At 32.7% G+C, this 17,171-nt stretch overlaps 3 protein-coding genes and 1 pseudogene across 4 annotated transcripts; 1 reads left to right on the forward strand and 3 right to left on the reverse strand.

Moving 5' to 3' along the window:
• On the reverse strand, positions 4,909-6,127 carry LOC104771924 (regulator of nonsense transcripts 1 homolog). Of its 2 annotated transcripts, none has more exons than XM_010496543.2 (4): positions 5,909-6,127; positions 5,544-5,666; positions 5,393-5,464; positions 4,909-5,311 (listed from the first exon to the last, which is right to left on the reverse strand). In XM_010496543.2, exons 1-4 carry the CDS (start codon positions 5,924-5,926, stop codon positions 5,246-5,248), a joined length of 279 nt encoding a protein of 92 aa, XP_010494845.1. In that variant the 5' UTR covers positions 5,927-6,127; the 3' UTR covers positions 4,909-5,245. The 2 variants fall into 2 exon arrangements, with proteins under 2 accessions (XP_010494845.1, XP_010494844.1); XM_010496542.2 differs by lacking the exon at positions 5,909-6,127 and adding an exon at positions 5,741-5,843.
• On the reverse strand, positions 5,952-6,567 carry LOC104772914 (casein kinase II subunit beta-1-like). Its single transcript, XM_010497467.1, has 3 exons — positions 6,498-6,567; positions 6,331-6,408; positions 5,952-6,127 (listed from the first exon to the last, which is right to left on the reverse strand). The coding sequence occupies exons 1-3, from the start codon at positions 6,565-6,567 to the stop codon at positions 5,952-5,954; spliced, it is 324 nt and encodes a 107-aa protein (XP_010495769.1).
• LOC104771925 lies at positions 6,742-8,687 on the reverse strand (annotated as a pseudogene).
• On the forward strand, positions 9,439-11,678 carry LOC104771926 (AT-hook motif nuclear-localized protein 8-like). Its single transcript, XM_010496545.2, has 5 exons — positions 9,439-10,243; positions 10,335-10,390; positions 10,572-10,703; positions 10,805-10,966; positions 11,114-11,678. Exons 1-5 carry the CDS (start codon positions 9,688-9,690, stop codon positions 11,399-11,401), a joined length of 1,194 nt encoding a protein of 397 aa, XP_010494847.1. The 5' UTR covers positions 9,439-9,687; the 3' UTR covers positions 11,402-11,678.

Genomic DNA, 17,171 nt, shown 5'->3' on the forward strand with positions numbered 1-17,171 from the left:
TTAATAAGGAGATCATTGAGAGGTTTTAAACTCAAAAGTTTTCATAGCAGATCATTGAATATATCTCCTCCAATAAGCAGATCATTGATTAGATCTCCATTAATAAGGAGATCATTGAGAGGTTTTAAACTCAAAAGTTTTCATAGCAGATCATTGAATATATCTCCTCCAATAAGCAGATCATTGATTAGATCTCCATTAATAAGGAGATCATTGAGAGGTTTTAAACTCAAAAGTTTTCATAGCAGATCATTGAATATATCTCCTCCAATAAGCAGATCATTGATTAGATCTCCATTAATAAGGAGATCATTGAGAGGTTTTAAACTCAAAAGTTTTCATAGCAGATCATTGAATATATCTCCTCCAATAAGCAGATCATTGATTAGATCTCCATTAATAAGGAGATCATTGAGAGGTTTTAAACTCAAAAGTTTTCATAGCAGATCATTGAATATATCTCCTCCAATAAGCAGATCATTGATTAGATCTCCATTAATAAGGAGATCATTGAGAGTTTTTAAACTCAAAAGTTTTCATAGCAGATCATTGAATATTATTTCCATCAATATGCAGATCATTGAATATATCTCCATCATTTAGCAGATCACTGAGAGTTTTTAAACTCAAAAATTTTCATAGCAGATCATTGAATATAATCTCCATCAATTAGCAGATCATTGAGAGTTTTTAAACTCAAAATTTTTCATAGCAGATCATTGAATATAATCTCCATCAATAAGCAGATCATTGAATATATCTCTATCATTTAGCAGATCACTGAGAGTTTTTAAACTCAAAAGTTTTCATAGCAGATCATTGAATATATCTCCTCCAATAAGCAGATCATTGATTAGATCTTCATCAATAAGCAGATCATTGAGAGTTTTTAAACTCAAAAGTTTTCATAGCAGATCATTGAATATTATTTCCATCAATATGCAGATCATTGAATATATCTCCATCATTTAGCAGATCACCGAGAGTTTTTAAACTCAAAAATTTTCATAGCAGATCATTGAATATAATCTCCATCAATTAGCAGATCATTGAGAGTTTTTAAACTCAAAATTTTTCATAGCAGATCATTGAATATATCTCCTTCAATAAGCAGATCATTGATTATATCTCCATCAATAAGAAGATCATTGATTATATCTCCATCAATAAGCAGATCATTGAGAGTTTTTAAACTCGAAAGTTTTCATAGCAGATCATTGAATATTATCTCCATCAATAAGCAGATAATTGAATATATCTCCATCATTTAGCAGATCACTGAGAGTTTTTAAACTCAAAAATTTTCATCTCCATCAATAAGCAGATCATTAAATATATCTCCATCATTTAGCAGATCATTGAATATGTTTTCATCAATAAGCAGATCATGGAATATATATCTCCATCAATAAGTAGATCACTGAGAGTTTTTAAACGCAAAAATTTTCATAGCAAATCATTAAATATGTCTTCATTAATAAGCAGATCATTGAATATATCTCCATCAATAAGCAGATCATTGAGAGTTTTTAAACTCAAAATTTTTCATTGCAGATCATTGAATATATTCTCCATCAATAAGCAGATCATTGAGAGTTTTCAAACTCAAAAATTTTCATAGCAGATTATTGAATATGTTTCCATCAACAAACAGATAATTGAATATATCTCTATCAATAAGCAGATCATTGAATATATCTCCATTAATAAGCAGATCATTGAATATATCTCTATTAATAAGCAGATCATTGAGAATTTTTAAACCCAAAAATTTTCATAGCAGATCATTGAATAAATCTCCATCAATAAGCAGATCATTGAATATATCTCTATCAATAAGCAGATCATTGAGAGTTTTTAAACTCAAAATTTTTCATAGCAGATCATTGAATATATTCTCCATCAATAAGCAGATCATTGAGAGTTTTCAAACTCAAAAATTTTCATAGCAGATTATTGAATATGTTTCCATCAACAAACAGATAATTGAATATATCTCTATCAATAAGCAGATCATTGAATATATCTCCATTAATAAGCAGATCATTGAATATATCTCTATTAATAAGCAGATCATTGAGAATTTTTAAACCCAAAAATTTTCATAGCAGATCATTGAATAAATCTCCATCAATAAGCAGATCATTGAATATATCTCTATCAATAAGCAGATCATTGAGAGTTTTTAAACTCAAAATTTTTCATAGCAGATCATTGAATATATCTCTATCAATAAGCAGATCATTGAATATATCTCCATCAATAAGCAGATCATTGAATATATCTCCATCAATAAGCAGATCATTGAGAGTTTTTAAACTCAAAATTTTTCATAGCAGATCATTGAATATATCTCCATCAATAAGCAGATCATTGAGTGTTTTTAAACTCAACATTTTTCATAGCAAATCATTGAATATATCTCCATTAATAAGCAGATCATTGAATATATCTCCATCAATAAGTAGATCATTGAGAGTTTTTAAACTCAAAATTTTTCATAGCAGATCACTGAATATATCTCCATCAATAAGCAGATCATTGAATATATCTCCATCAATAAGCAGATCATTGAGAGTTTTAAAACTCAAAATTTTTCATAGCAGATCATTGAATATATCTCCATCAATAAGCAGATCATTGAGAGTTTAAAACTCAAAAATTTTCATAGCAGATCATTGAATATATCTACATTAATAAGCAGATCATTGAATATATCTCCATCAATAAGCAGATCATTGAGAGTTTTAAAACTCAAAATTTTTCATAGCAGATCATTGAATATATCTCCATCAATAAGCAGATCATTGAGAGTTTAAAACTCAAAAATTTTCATAGCAGATCATTGAATATATCTACATTAATAAGCAGATCATTGAATATATCTCCATCAATAAGCAGATCATTGAGAGTTTTTAAACTCAACATTTTTCATAGCAAATCATTGAATATATCTCCATTAATAAGCAGATCATTGAATATATCTCCATCAATAAGTAGATCATTGAGAGTTTTTAAACTCAAAATTTTTCATAGCAGATCACTGAATATATCTCCATCAATAAGCAGATCATTGAATATATCTCCATCAATAAGCAGATCACTGAGAGTTTTTTAACTCAAAATTTTTCATAGCAGATCATTGAATATAATCTCCATTAATAAACAGATCATTGAATATATTTCAATCAATAAGCAGATCATTGAATATATCTCAATCAATAAGCAGATCATTGAGAGTTTTTAAACTCAATTTTTCATAGCTGATCATTGAATATATCTTTATCAATAAACAGATCATTGAATATTATCTCCATCAATAAGCAGATCATTGAATATATCTCCATTAATAAGCAGATCATTGAGAGTTTTAAAACTCAAAATTTTTCATTGCAGATCATTGAATATTATCTCCATCAATAAGCAGATCATTGAATATATCTCCATTAATAAGCAGATCATTGAGAGTTTTTAAACTCAAAATTTTTCATTGCAGATCATTGAATATATTCTCCATCAATAAGCAGATCATTGAGAGTTTTCAAACTCAAAAATTTTCATAGCAGATTATTGAATATGTTTCCATCAACAAACAGATAATTGAATATATCTCTATCAATAAGCAGATCATTGAATATATCTCCATTAATAAGCAGATCATTGAATATATCTCTATTAATAAGCAGATCATTGAGAATTTTTAAACCCAAAAATTTTCATAGCAGATCATTGAATAAATCTCCATCAATAAGCAGATCATTGAATATATCTCTATCAATAAGCAGATCATTGAGAGTTTTTAAACTCAAAATTTTTCATAGCAGATCATTGAATATATTCTCCATCAATAAGCAGATCATTGAGAGTTTTCAAACTCAAAAATTTTCATAGCAGATTATTGAATATGTTTCCATCAACAAACAGATAATTGAATATATCTCTATCAATAAGCAGATCATTGAATATATCTCCATTAATAAGCAGATCATTGAATATATCTCTATTAATAAGCAGATCATTGAGAATTTTTAAACCCAAAAATTTTCATAGCAGATCATTGAATAAATCTCCATCAATAAGCAGATCATTGAATATATCTCTATCAATAAGCAGATCATTGAGAGTTTTTAAACTCAAAATTTTTCATTGCAGATCATTGAATATATTCTCCATCAATAAGCAGATCATTGAGAGTTTTCAAACTCAAAAATTTTCATAGCAGATTATTGAATATGTTTCCATCAACAAACAGATAATTGAATATATCTCTATCAATAAGCAGATCATTGAATATATCTCCATTAATAAGCAGATCATTGAATATATCTCTATTAATAAGCAGATCATTGAGAATTTTTAAACCCAAAAATTTTCATAGCAGATCATTGAATAAATCTCCATCAATAAGCAGATCATTGAGAATTTTTAAACTCAAAATTTTTCATAGCATATCATTGAATATATCTTTATCAATAAGCAGATCATTGAATATATCTCCATCAATAAGCAGATCATTGAATATATCTCCATCAATAAGCAGATCACTGAGAGTTTTTTAACTCAAAATTTTTCATAGCAGATCATTGAATATAATCTCCATTAATAAGCAGATCATTGAATATATCTCAATCAATAAGCAGATCATTGAGAGTTTTTAAACTCAATTTTTCATAGCAGATCATTGAATATATCTTTATCAATAAGCAGATCATTGAATATTATCTCTATTAATAAGCAGATCATTGAATATATCTCCATTAATAAGCAGATCATTGAGAGTTTTAAAACCCATTATTCATAGCAGATCATTGAGAGTTTTTCCAGCAAAATATTGAATTTACTATCATGCTGCCCAGCCAGCAATGATTAAAAGATAATCGCAGAGATCATGTGACAAGTCTTACGGTGTTAAACACATGCTTAAGGACATATATCTCTGCTTCATTCACATTCTTAGGCAACATTATATGACAAGTCTTACTGTGATGAATACATGCTTGCCTTGCGGGGACAATTACATGACAAGTCTTACTGTGATAAACACTTGCTTGCCTTACTTGGGGACAATTTACATGACAAGTCTTACTGTGATAAACACTTGCTTGCCTTACTTGGGGACAATTTACATGACAAGTCTTACTGTGATAAACACTTGCTTGCCTTACTTGGGGACAATTATATGACAACAAGACTTACAGTGATAAACACATGCTTGCCTTACTTGGAGACAATTATATGACAAGTCTTACTGTGATAAGTCCTTAATTGGAGAACTTACAGCTCCCCTTGATTTTGCACAAAGGCGAACAACCTGACATCATAGTAGGAAGATTCAAAAGAAGCAGTATAACCTTTTATAGATAAACTGGGCCGTGGAGGTTCAAGAGTTTACCTTTAAGCCAAAAGCACTAATTTTTCCAGCTAGTTGGTCTACAGCAACATTACTTGGGGCACAAACGAGAACCTGTCATGCAGTAATAATAAATATCTGGTAGTCAACTTACAAAAAGCATCTTAAGGGGGTCGATAAAAAACAGCTTTACCTGTCCCTGGCCCTGTTTTTCCATGTGATACACAATTGCTGCAGAAGTCACAGTTTTACCCGTGCCAGGTGGACCTTGGATCAAGCTGATGGGCTTCTGAAGGACACTTTTTGCCGCATTAACCTGCTCAATGATACGATAGAACCTGTTATAAATCCGTTTTATAGATAACAGATATTAATTACTCATTTTGTTACCAAAGTAAATGGGCTCCAAAACGATTCTGAAAGTTCCAAGAAGACAGTTACGAGAAACATTCTTTGTGAACTTGAAAGCAATTGATTACGTAAATGCAGATTCTGTCCCTAGAGCTAGACCGCAACAAAAACTAAAACTGAAATGACAAGAAACGTATGAAAACTTACCGTGAGAAGATTCAACATCCAAGATCAAATCAAGAGCGTACTCCTAGTAAGGAACTAGACTGCTGAGTCCACACAAGTTGAAGTCATCTTGAATGTAATCATCATCAACTTCACAAAAGAACTCGTTCCCTCGTAGATTACAGAACGAAGATATCCATGAAGTGTCCTCTCCATCAGACCCACTAACATCTGACTCCTCACTATCTGTATCTGATTCATCTATATTCCCACAAAACAATTCATCAGTCACATCAAATACTCCAGAGACTTAAACAAATGAATTTGCTAGATTCAGCTAAACTGAGCGTTAACTAGAGCATATATCCAGTAAAATGACAAAAAAATAACCTACGTGACCACATGTCAATTCAGAAAAATAGAGAAGTTTACAGGGAAAAAATCTTGCCTGTTATTTACAGAACCATCTTTGTTATAATGCTGAGCATTAACAAGCTTCTTACTGACATCCTGTAACTGCTGTCTTAGTGATACGGTGTAGACTACAAAAATTCACCAAAAGAATAAAGAACAAGACAAATTTTCATCTAGAGCATAAGTAAACAAACTTTATCTCAAAGTTGTACATTACCATCCCCAGAATTCAGCCCAATAAGTAGATCATGTCCATCCTTAGCATCTGGATCAAACGCATGACACATAGGGTTCGAATTGCTGATATGGATAGACTTTACAGGATCCTACACCAAAGAATATTTCTTTAACTGAGACCAAAACAACCACATCAAATCAAATCTTAACAAGACTAAAGGAGTAGTAAGTAAAGTACCTTGTCTTGCGAGTTCAAGTCACTAATAAAAATAACATCACCGACATTGATGCAGCCGATGTACTAGAACTAGAGGCAGCGAATGAGGCACCGATTCTCGAACTTGCACCCACGTTTTTGGTCCCTCCATTACCTCCAACAAAACAAAGCGCACGTTTTTTAATCTATAAGCTCCATCAATGTCTGTTTATCGTTTCAAGGAAAACCCCAAAAAAAGAGAATACCTGCAAGACCTATCTAAACTCAACATAATCATTGCTTTATGTATCAGCAAGAAGTGAATGTGTGGAAAGAAAAGGATACTGCCTTGATACATTGATCGTGGGTAATAAATGTCTTCGCATTTTGGGCAATATATCTTCACTGTGCTAGATCGAGGTAAATCGGATTGATCAACTGCAAGACAAGGTTGGCCACAGCAATAAACTCTTGGGCATCTACCAAAATCATAGTTTTTGTATTTGTCTAACTGCAAAGAAACAGAATCAAGCAGTGCATCTTTTATAGGATGTTATAGATAAAAAAAAAGTCAGAGTTGAAAGATTTCTTTACCATAGCAGCTAACCCTTTGCTTGTCAATATGTAACGAGCATGAATCAGTCCATAAAGCATCTCAGCAGCTGACTCGATCAATTCATTCTGTTCCTCTGTAAACATCTCTCCTGTTACCGACCCAATCCATATCAGACATTCAAGAGACACAATGTATTGGTCTCACTACTATTCCTAAATGCAGATTCTGTCCCTAGAGCTAGAATCTAAAACTGAATTGACATAAGAGAAAACAGTAAACAAACTTACCGTGAGAAGATTCAACATCCAAGATCAAATCAAGAGCGTACTCGTAGTAGGGAACTAGACTGCTGAGTCCACACAAGTTGAAGTCATATCTTGAATGTAATCATCATCAAAAAGTGTCCTCTCCATCAGGCCCACTAACATATGATTCCTCACTATCTGTATCTGATTCATCTATATTCCCACAAAACAACTCATCAGTCACATCAAAAACTCCAGAGAGTTAAATAAACGAAAATTTAATTAGAAAGAGAGTTTTTGATTAGAAACCCTAATTTGTAACAAACAAAAAAAGATGAAACCTTTGAAGAACTTGATACGATAAAGAAAAGAGGGCTTTTGGATTTGGAAATTTGAAGACTTGCAGAACCTGAAAACAAAAGGTTTCGAACATTAGAAAAATGCAATTACGAATAAAACCCTAAAGAGATTAGGGAAAACACGAATCGCTAAATAAAAAAGGGTTTTTTTTTCCTTTTAAAATTCAATTGCAGAAGCAACATACAAATTAATGAGAAGTTTCTGAATCGATTGAAACAAAAAACAAGAAGCCAAAATTGATATTTCGAAATCCAATAACACAAAATCAAACAATCAAAAGAGAGATTTGAATATGGAATAAACATAAAATCACTATAAAAAAAAACCCTAAATAGTTTTAAAGAGCGAAGATAAACCTGGTGATGATGAAGATGGTATTCGAAGAAAATTAAAAAAAAAAAAAAAAAAAGAGAATCGCACATCGCAAATTTGTAGGATGAAACCGTAAAAAGAATTTTGAAGAGATGTAGAAAGTGGAAACTACGAAACTGAAATCAAAACCTTAACGAAATTACAGAAAACACAAATCGCGAAAAGGGGTTTTTTTTTTTTCTTTAAGAAATTCAATTACAGAATCCACATACAAATTCAAATTAATGACATGTTTCTGAATCAATTGAAAAAAAAAAAAAGAAGAAGCCAAAATTGAAGTTTCTGAATCTGCAACAGAGAGATTTCGAAATTCTAAGATCACACAATCAGACAATCAAAAGACTAGTCTGTATATGCAGTAAACATAATAAAATCGCCAAAAATAAACAAACAAAAACCTGAAGATGATGAAGAATTGAAAAAACTCCTCCGCTCTCCCAAAGAAAAAGAAAAGAAGAAAATTTTGAGATTTTGATGAGAGATCTTAGTTCTACTGACCGTTGTGAAATTACTTACGTAAGAACGGTGGTGGTGCTCTCTCAACCCTCGCTTATGCTTGTATTATTGGGCTTATAGCCCAGCCCGTATTTTCATTCTAGGCTTTTTTTTCTTTTTCTTTTACACAAATTTACTGTTCTTCTCATTAAAACAAAAAAAATGTGGCTGTATAGTAATCTGCCACGTGTTGAACCAGAAGTTAGTGGTTTTGGTTTGGTTCGACCCATCTCTCTCAGTCTCACCCTCTCTAGTGCCACAAGAGAAGAACAACTTACTTCTTATCTTGCTTTAGATTGTCCGAATTGGATCTAAAATAGGATTATGCAAGAACGGTAAGGTAGAGTTTGATGTTTTGGTTTCTCTATTTTAAGCATTGATTTGTTTTGCTTTCAGGTTTGGGTTTTGGTATATGTTTACTCATTTAAGAGTATTTTTTCCCATCCAAAGAGTATTTTTATTTCTAATTTTTTAAACTCTTAAAATAAACAGATGATCACAAATATTCTTTGCTATATTTTGGATGACAATAATAAACAAACAAACTACTGTAAGATCTAATTAGGATTCCAAAATATTTACTTGATCGAATGCTTCAAGTAGAGTAATACCAAATCAATTCAGTTAAAGTTAAAAAACCAAACACCCAAATAAAATCTCCTAAAAACCCTAAATATATATATATATATATATTCATTTTTATTCCTATCAAAATATTATTATTCATTTCCCTATTAAAAATTACATTTTCCGCCACACTTCTTCATCTCCTCCCTCTCTGTCTCTCAACTCCAGAGAGACTCTCTCTCTCTCTCTCTCTCTGTATGTGTGTGAGAAGAGAGAGACTCAAAGTTGTTAGCTCATTCACACGCTTTTAGCTTTGTAATTTCTATTTTCTCGGAATTCACAAAACAGAAAGTTTCAACCTTTACGAAAATTAGGCCGAAAGAAACAATCTTTGAGTTTTTTTTTTTGGATTCCTTCTTCTTCTCTCTCCCCTTCTCTAATGGATTCCAGAGATAACCCACCACAACCACCACCGTCACACCTTCAACCTGGTATGTTAATGTCTCATCATTACCGTAACCCTAACGCCGCCGCTGCTTCTTCTGCATTGATGGTTCCCACTTCCACATCTCAATCGATCCAACATCATCAACATCGTCTACCTTTTGGTCATCCTCAACAACAACAACAATCTCAAACGTTTCAACAACAACAAATGGATCAGAAGACGCTTGAATCTCTTGGATTTGGTGATGGATCGTCGCCTTCTTCTCAACCGATGCGATTTGGGATCGAGGATCAGAATCAGAATCATCAACCACAAGCCAAGAAGAAGCGAGGTAGGCCTAGGAAGTACACTCCTGATGGTAGCATTGCGTTGGGTTTAGCTCCCACGTCTCCTCTTCTCTCCGCCGCTTCTAACTCTTACGGTGGTGGTGGTGGTGAAGGTGGTCTTGGAGATAGTGGAGGCAATGGTACTAACTCTGTTGATCCACCTGCTAAACGAAACAGGGGAAGACCTCCTGGTTCTAGCAAGAAACAGCTTGATGCTTTAGGTATAGAAACAAAACTCTAAAATTTGAATCTTTTTAACACATTTTTGTTTTGGATTACATGCAATTTGATTTGATGGGTTTGTTTTTGTAGGAGGAACTGCTGGAGTTGGGTTTACACCTCATGTCATTGAAGTTAAGACAGGAGAGGTAAAGTGTTGTTCTTCTGTTTTAGTATTCTCACAATGAGTTTTGTCTCATGCTTCAAGATTTGTAATTAGAAAACTTTGTAGGAAGTAATTTGTCTTGTTTCATTAAATTTAGATGGAAGAATGAGTTTTGGATGTTGTTGTTTTGTGAAATTGGTATGAAATTTAACAATATTTTTCAGGACATAGTGGCAAAGGTGATGGCTTTTTCGGATCAAGGGCCAAGAACAATATGTATTCTCTCTGCAAGTGGTGCAGTTTGTAGAGTGACGCTTCGTCAAGCTTCTCATTCTGGTGGAATCATTTCTTATGAGGTTTAAAATTATGATCCTTTTTTTTTTGCTGTCTTTAGTGTTAAGCTTTAGTGTGTCTTTACTCTTTGGTGTTGAGATTTAAATATGTGTTCTTTTTGCAGGGACGGTTTGAGATCGTTACTCTCTCAGGCTCGTTCTTGAATTATGAGGTAAATGGTTCAATGAACAGAAGTGGTAGCTTGAGTGTCTCTTTGGCTGGACCCGATGGCCGGATTGTAGGTGGCAGTGTTGTTGGTTCACTTGTAGCTGCAACACAAGTCCAGGTACAGAACGTGAACTCTCGTTGCTGAAGCCTAGCCTTTTTCATTGTATTCGAGTTACGAAGAAGATGGTTAAATAGGTGAAGCGCAAATATAATCACAATCTGTTTAATCATTTGGTGTTCGTTTGTTTCGTGATGTGATATATAGGTCGTAGTGGGAAGCTTTGTTGCGGAAGCAAAGAAACCTAAACAAAGTAGCGTTAACAATGCTAGGGGCCAGAATCCTGAACCGGCTTCAGCGCCTGCTAACATGTTGAACTTTGGATCAGTCTCTCAAGGACCATCGAGCGAGTCATCAGAAGAGAATGAGAGCGGTTCTCCAGCAATGCACCGTGACAGTAATAATGGGATTGATGGAGCTCAACAACAGCAACAACCTCTTCATCCTCATCAGATGCAAATGTACCAACATCTTTGGTCTAATCATGGTCAATGAAATGAATTTGCTGCGGAAACCTATCTCGGTTTCGGTTTTGGTTATGGTTATGGTTAGGGTGGAATTGATCTTTCTTTCCGTAGTCTGATCTCTTCTCTGCTGCTTACACAATCTTAAGAAGAGACTAGCTTCATGTCGTTCTTTGTAGCTTTTTCTTTTTAGGGGTTATTAGATAAAAAAAATATAGTGAGATCTTGAAATTAGTCTTCTTTCAGGGTTTTTTGTTTTTGTTTTTGGGACTTTAGTTTCTCAGTCATTATAATTATCTTTTTACTTTTATATTTTTTTGCTATGATATTGATTAGAAAAGAAATAAAAACCTTCTATTTAAAATTCATTTATCACCCACAGTGAATATTATATGTTATTTTTACATCTTTCTTGTTCATATTTATAATTCAATTTAGTACTTCGTAGTAAGTTTCGAAGTGCGTCAGACAGAGCTGAGCCGTTGGATGTGATGATGACCTGTGAAGGTTTCTCTGCCGTTGAAAAGCTATACGAATTAATAATAAAACCATGCGATTATTAAAAAAAAAAGGTACTTTAGAGCACCTCAGATGTGGAATAGAAACTTACAAACTTGATCATCGTCATCATCATGTCTAATGCAGTCGATTCTGTTCGAACTCTGGTCTGATGTTGATTCACAACATGTTTTAGACCAATGAGCCGAAAGTAACGACTGCAGCCATTTTGCAGAGAGTACTATTTTACAGTAAACTAAAATGTCGCAATGACATGTCTTTTGTCTCATTTCTTAGCTACGTGCATATCTTCTTTTTTTTTTTTTTTCTTTCAATTTCTGTGATGCGAAGTATTTTGCCATGGGTTATTACTTATTAGTATTATTTATTGGGTTTGAGTTTTTTTTTTGAAAAAGGGAAATCTAATGACAATTGCAATTAAATGAATATTGGGTTTGAGTTCATTGATTGATTTGTTTTTTTTTTTTGGCTCAGCAACAACTTTTCGTTTCCAATAAACGAATTTGCTTAAGGGTGAATTAGCTCACTGACCAAAACAAAAAAACTATAGTAGTAAATAACACTATATATAAAAAAATTAGAAGATTAGGAGGAGGGCAGTGCAAAATTACCAATGCTGGTGGAGGCAGTGGTGGTTGGTAGCCGGAAGCGGTGGTGGCCGGCGGTGGTGGCCGGCGGCGGTGACCGGAGACCGGCGGTCGGCGGCAGTGACCGGAGACCGGTGGCCGGCGGCAGTGACCGGAGACCGGTGGCCGGCGGCAGTGACCGGAGACCGGTGGCCGGCGGCGATGACCGGAGACCGGTGGCCGGCGGCGGTGACCGGAGACCGGTGGCCGGAGGTGGTTGGTAGGCGGTGGCTGGCCGGAGATGGTTGGCCGGAGGTGGTTGGACGGCGGTGGCTGGCCGGAGGTGGCGGTGGCGGTGGCGGTGACCGGTGACCGGAGGTGGTGGCTGGAGGAAATCTAAACCCTAAAGACTATATTAAGAACCCTAGTGGAGATGGTTGTAAAGAGGTGGTGGTGATGGTGGTGGTAGGGGGCAAAGGTGGTGGCTGGAGGTGATAGTAAAGGAGTAGATAGAGGTGGTGGTGGAAGGGTAAGATTGTATATATTGTAGATTATATACAGTATATTATAGTTATATGGTTAGAGTAGTTACAGATTTAATTATAGTTTTTTTCTTAGTTAGTTTTGCCAATTTCCCTTTGCTTAACTAGTTTTTTTTTTTTGGGGTTTGTTTTCTCTATTTGGTGGTGTTTAAATCCCATCTTTTTTAAAAAGGAAAGGTATGTGGTAGTTAGTTATTTTATTTGCCAACTAACTTAAAAAGTTTTACTGTTAAAATGCTTGGAAAAACATCAATAAATAAAGCTTTAAAGGAACTAACCAAACGGTCTCCTTAGCGAATTAAGTGTAAACTGAATTTGTATTAGACCAAATACTTGTAGAAAATTGAAAGAAAATAAAACGGATCATTTATATCATTATACAATATAACCTCTATAAATTAATACTCTTTAAATTAATAATCGCTATAAATTAATAGATTTTTCTGGTCCCGAGTTGGGTTAGGATAAAAAATAACACATTTCGATAAGATAATATATATTTTAGAAATCCTATGTAAAAATATGGTTTCATCGATATCATAAATTAATAATCAAATAAACTAAAATATATAGCCGAGGTAAAAAATGACATATTTCGATAAAATAATAAAATAATAATTTTTTTAAAAAACTTATGTAAAAATATGGTCTTATCGATATCATAAATTAATAATCAAATAAACTAATATATATATATATATAAATCTAGTAAGATATGACTCTATTGTTATTTGCCTATATCTAAAAAATCTAGTGAAATATAACTCTATTATTGTTTTCATATTCTTGAATTTGCATTCTTGTTGGACCTCATATCTAATATTCTCAAATCGCATCCAAAAATTGTGGAGAGTCCTAAATGCGATAATTGCTTCTTTAGTAACTGGTTTTAAAGGTATCGCAATATCTTTTTCGACTTCATCATTACCAAGAAAGATAGTAGTAACAATTTCTTTTAAACTCTAAACTTCTAACATTTATCATTTTTACCTAGATAATATAGTAAACAATTGACATTCATCTTATTACGATAGCCAAGATTACAAATTCAAAAAAAATTAAAAAGGTGAATGATAAAAAAAATATCTTATTTTGTAATAGAAAATTTTCAAAATTATGAAAATGAGAAAATTAATATTATTAAAACCTCTATAAATTAATAAAATTTCATGGTCATGGCCTTTTAATTTATAGAGGTTTTACTATAATTAGTCATGCCCGTTCCATCAACAAGTAATTATTAAGTTTGAGTAAAAACATAATTTTTTTTTCAGCAACATAATTTCTTTTATTAAATTTTGACAGAAAGAAAACTGAGAAAATTAATTCTAAAACGATGAATTTTAAATCTTAACATCGGACTGAACCTATATTATGTATAAAAATAAAACTTCAGGCAAAGTACACACCATTCTGTAAACAGGTAATTCACACCACTATCAAAAAGGGAAAAAATCCAAAAAATATGTCATCTAACTTTTTTTTGGACGTTTAATACTTGTAGTTATTAAATTGGATAAAAATACCTGGTTTAATTTCCATTGTCTTAAAAAAATATCGTTTTATTTATAATGGTAGATCCATACTTACGACTTAACAGTCGTTAAAAATAGTGACGGAATTGTTAATTAGGGTTAAAAAATAACTCTACGTGATTAATTAGTCATAAAAAAGATATTGTTGCCCTTTTATTTTTCTCCCAAATCGATTTGGGATTTAAGAACCCTAAAAGCAAAATTTTCTCAAACCCCAATTGGGTTTTTTGTTTACCTCAACTTCTTTTACTCTTCCTGCGGAGATTTTAAGATATTGGGTTATATTGGGTTAATTAGGGGTTTGGGTTGTTGCTCTGTTTTATTTGTTGGGTAATACTGCCGCTGATTACTAGTGTTGTTTGGTGGAGAAGCTTTCTAATATTTTGAAGTTGCCTCCAACTGTTTGCTGGTGTAACTTTGCTTCCACTTGGTAAATGAGCGCCTGATGTGTTTGCGAATATACCTGCTTTTGTTGGTTCGGACAAAGCGGAAGTGGGTCTTAACAACGTCTTGGGTGGTGCTTATGTTGAGGTAATCAAATAACCCAATTGGGATTTGAGAAAGTTTTGCTTTTAGGGTTCTTAGATCCCAAATCAATTTTGGGGGAAAAATAATAGGACAACAATGTCTTTTTTATGACTAATTAATCACGTGGAGTTATTTTTTAACTCTGATTAACAATTCCGTCACTATTTTTAACGACTGTTAAGTCGTAAGTATGAATCTACCATTATAAATAAAACGATGGTTTTTTAAGACGATGGTAATTAAACCAAATATTTTTTATCCAATTTAATAACTGCAAGTATTAAACGTCCAAAAAAAATTAGATGGCGTATTTTTTGGGTTTTTTTCCCTATCAAAAACTCATTTCCAAATTAAGTCATAAAATTTCAAAACAGAATACAACTTCTTCGTTTTTCATATAAATTAGGAAATATCCCGTGCTTGAGAATATTTTATAAATTATCTTGAGAATTTGTTAGAAATGCCCATTTGGTGAAAAAACTAAACTTTTCTATTTTCTGAACTGAATTATACATATTATTAACTTGACCTTCTATTTAAAATTCATTTATCATCCACAGTGAATATTATTTGTTTTTGCATCTTTCTTGTTAATATTTATAATTAGTACTTCGTAGACAGAGCTGAGCCGTTGGATGTGATGATAACCTGTGAAGGTTTTTCTGCCGTTGAAAAGTTATAAGGATTAATAATAAACCATGCGATTAAAAAAATAAAAAAGGTACTTTAAAATATCCCGTGCTTGAGAATATTTTATAAATTATCTTGAGAATTTGTTAGAAATGCCCATTTGGTGAAAAAACTAAACTTTTCTATTTTCTGAACTGAATTATATATATTATTAACTTGACCTTCTATTTAAAATTCATTTATCATCCACAGTGAATATTATTTGTTTTTGCATCTTTCTTGTTAATATTTATAATTAGTACTTCGTAGACAGAGCTGAGCCGTTGGATGTGATGATGACCTGTGAAGGTTTTTCTGCCGTTGAAAAGTTATAAGGATTAATAATAAACCATGCGATTAAAAAAATAAAAAAATGTACTTTAGAGTACCTCTGATGTTGAAACCATACTCATCGTCATCATCATCATCAATCATCATCATCATCACATCGTGAAATGCAGTCGATTCTATTCGAACTCTGGTCTGGTGTTGACTCACAACATGTTTAGACCAACGAGCCGAAAGTAACGACTGCAGCCACTTTGCAGCCAGCATCATTTTATAGTCGTATTTGACATGACATGTCTTTTGTCTCATTTCTTAGCTGCTGCCTACGTTCATATCTTCTTCTATTTTTTTTTTCAGTTTTTATGATGGGTAATTTTGCTATCGGTTATTTATTGGGGAGTTGATTGATTTTTTTTTTTGGGCTCCGCATCAACTTTCCATTTCCAAGAAACGATTACACATTTGATTAAATAGTTTTTTTTTTTGGGGTATGTTTTCTCTTTTTGGTGGTTTTTTAAATCCCATCATTTTAAAAAAGGAAAGGTATGTGGTAATTAATTATTATTTATTTGCCAACTAACTTAAAAAATTTACTGTTAAAATGCTTGGAAAAACATCAATAAATAAAGCTTTAATGGAACTAACCAAATATCAATTTAGCAGATAAAAAAAAAAATAAGAACAAACACAGAAAAAGAAAGGTATTTAAGAATACCTCATTTGCATCCCCTAGTATAAATTAGTGAGACGACATTGACTTTGGTTTTCGACAGACGCAACTACTCGAACGCTTGCAATTGCCAAGGCAACATCACAACCTTGCACCACTAGCCCACGAGTAGCCACAGTATTTGCGGATCCACGTAAAATATATAACAGGTTATATCTTTTGTTGTTTAACGTTTGGCCATATATAAGGTAAAAAAGAAATGCTTTAGCCAAAATACATCATTCTGTAAAATATAACTCACGCAAATCACACATGACACAACTATCAAAACTCATTTCCAAATTAAGTAAACGGATCATAACACACACACTCACATTCTCATCAGTCACAAATTTTTCAAAACAATACCTTCTTCTTTTAGTATATAAATAAATTAAATATAAATATGTCTACTTCTGAAAATCAAAAGCATTCATCAATTTTT

Source organism: Camelina sativa, chromosome 20 (genome assembly GCF_000633955.1).
Source record: "Camelina sativa cultivar DH55 chromosome 20, Cs, whole genome shotgun sequence".
NCBI classification, from domain to species: Eukaryota; Viridiplantae; Streptophyta; class Magnoliopsida; order Brassicales; family Brassicaceae; genus Camelina; species Camelina sativa.

Coding starts and splice junctions, on each gene's coding strand:
- LOC104771926 (XM_010496545.2), top strand. CDS start 9,688: ATGGATTCCAGAGATAACCCACCACAACCACCACCGTCACACCTTCAA. Junction 10,391..10,571: donor TTGAAGTTAAGACAGGAGAG/GTAAAGTGTTGT, acceptor AATATTTTTCAG/GACATAGTGGCAAAGGTGAT. Junction 10,967..11,113: donor TAGCTGCAACACAAGTCCAG/GTACAGAACGTG, acceptor TGTGATATATAG/GTCGTAGTGGGAAGCTTTGT.
- LOC104771924 (XM_010496542.2), bottom strand. CDS start 5,800: ATGTTTCTCGTAACTGTCTTCTTGGAACTTTCAGAATCGTTTTGGAGC. Junction 5,465..5,543: donor AAAAACAGGGCCAGGGACAG/GTAAAGCTGTTT, acceptor ACTGCATGACAG/GTTCTCGTTTGTGCCCCAAG. Junction 5,312..5,392: donor TTAGTGCTTTTGGCTTAAAG/GTAAACTCTTGA, acceptor CTATGATGTCAG/GTTGTTCGCCTTTGTGCAAA.
- LOC104772914 (XM_010497467.1), bottom strand. CDS start 6,567: ATGTGTCATGCGTTTGATCCAGATGCTAAGGATGGACATGATCTACTT. Junction 6,409..6,497: donor TGGGCTGAATTCTGGGGATG/GTAATGTACAAC, acceptor GAATTTTTGTAG/TCTACACCGTATCACTAAGA. Junction 6,128..6,330: donor TCAGCATTATAACAAAGATG/GTTCTGTAAATA, acceptor GTGGGAATATAG/ATGAATCAGATACAGATAGT.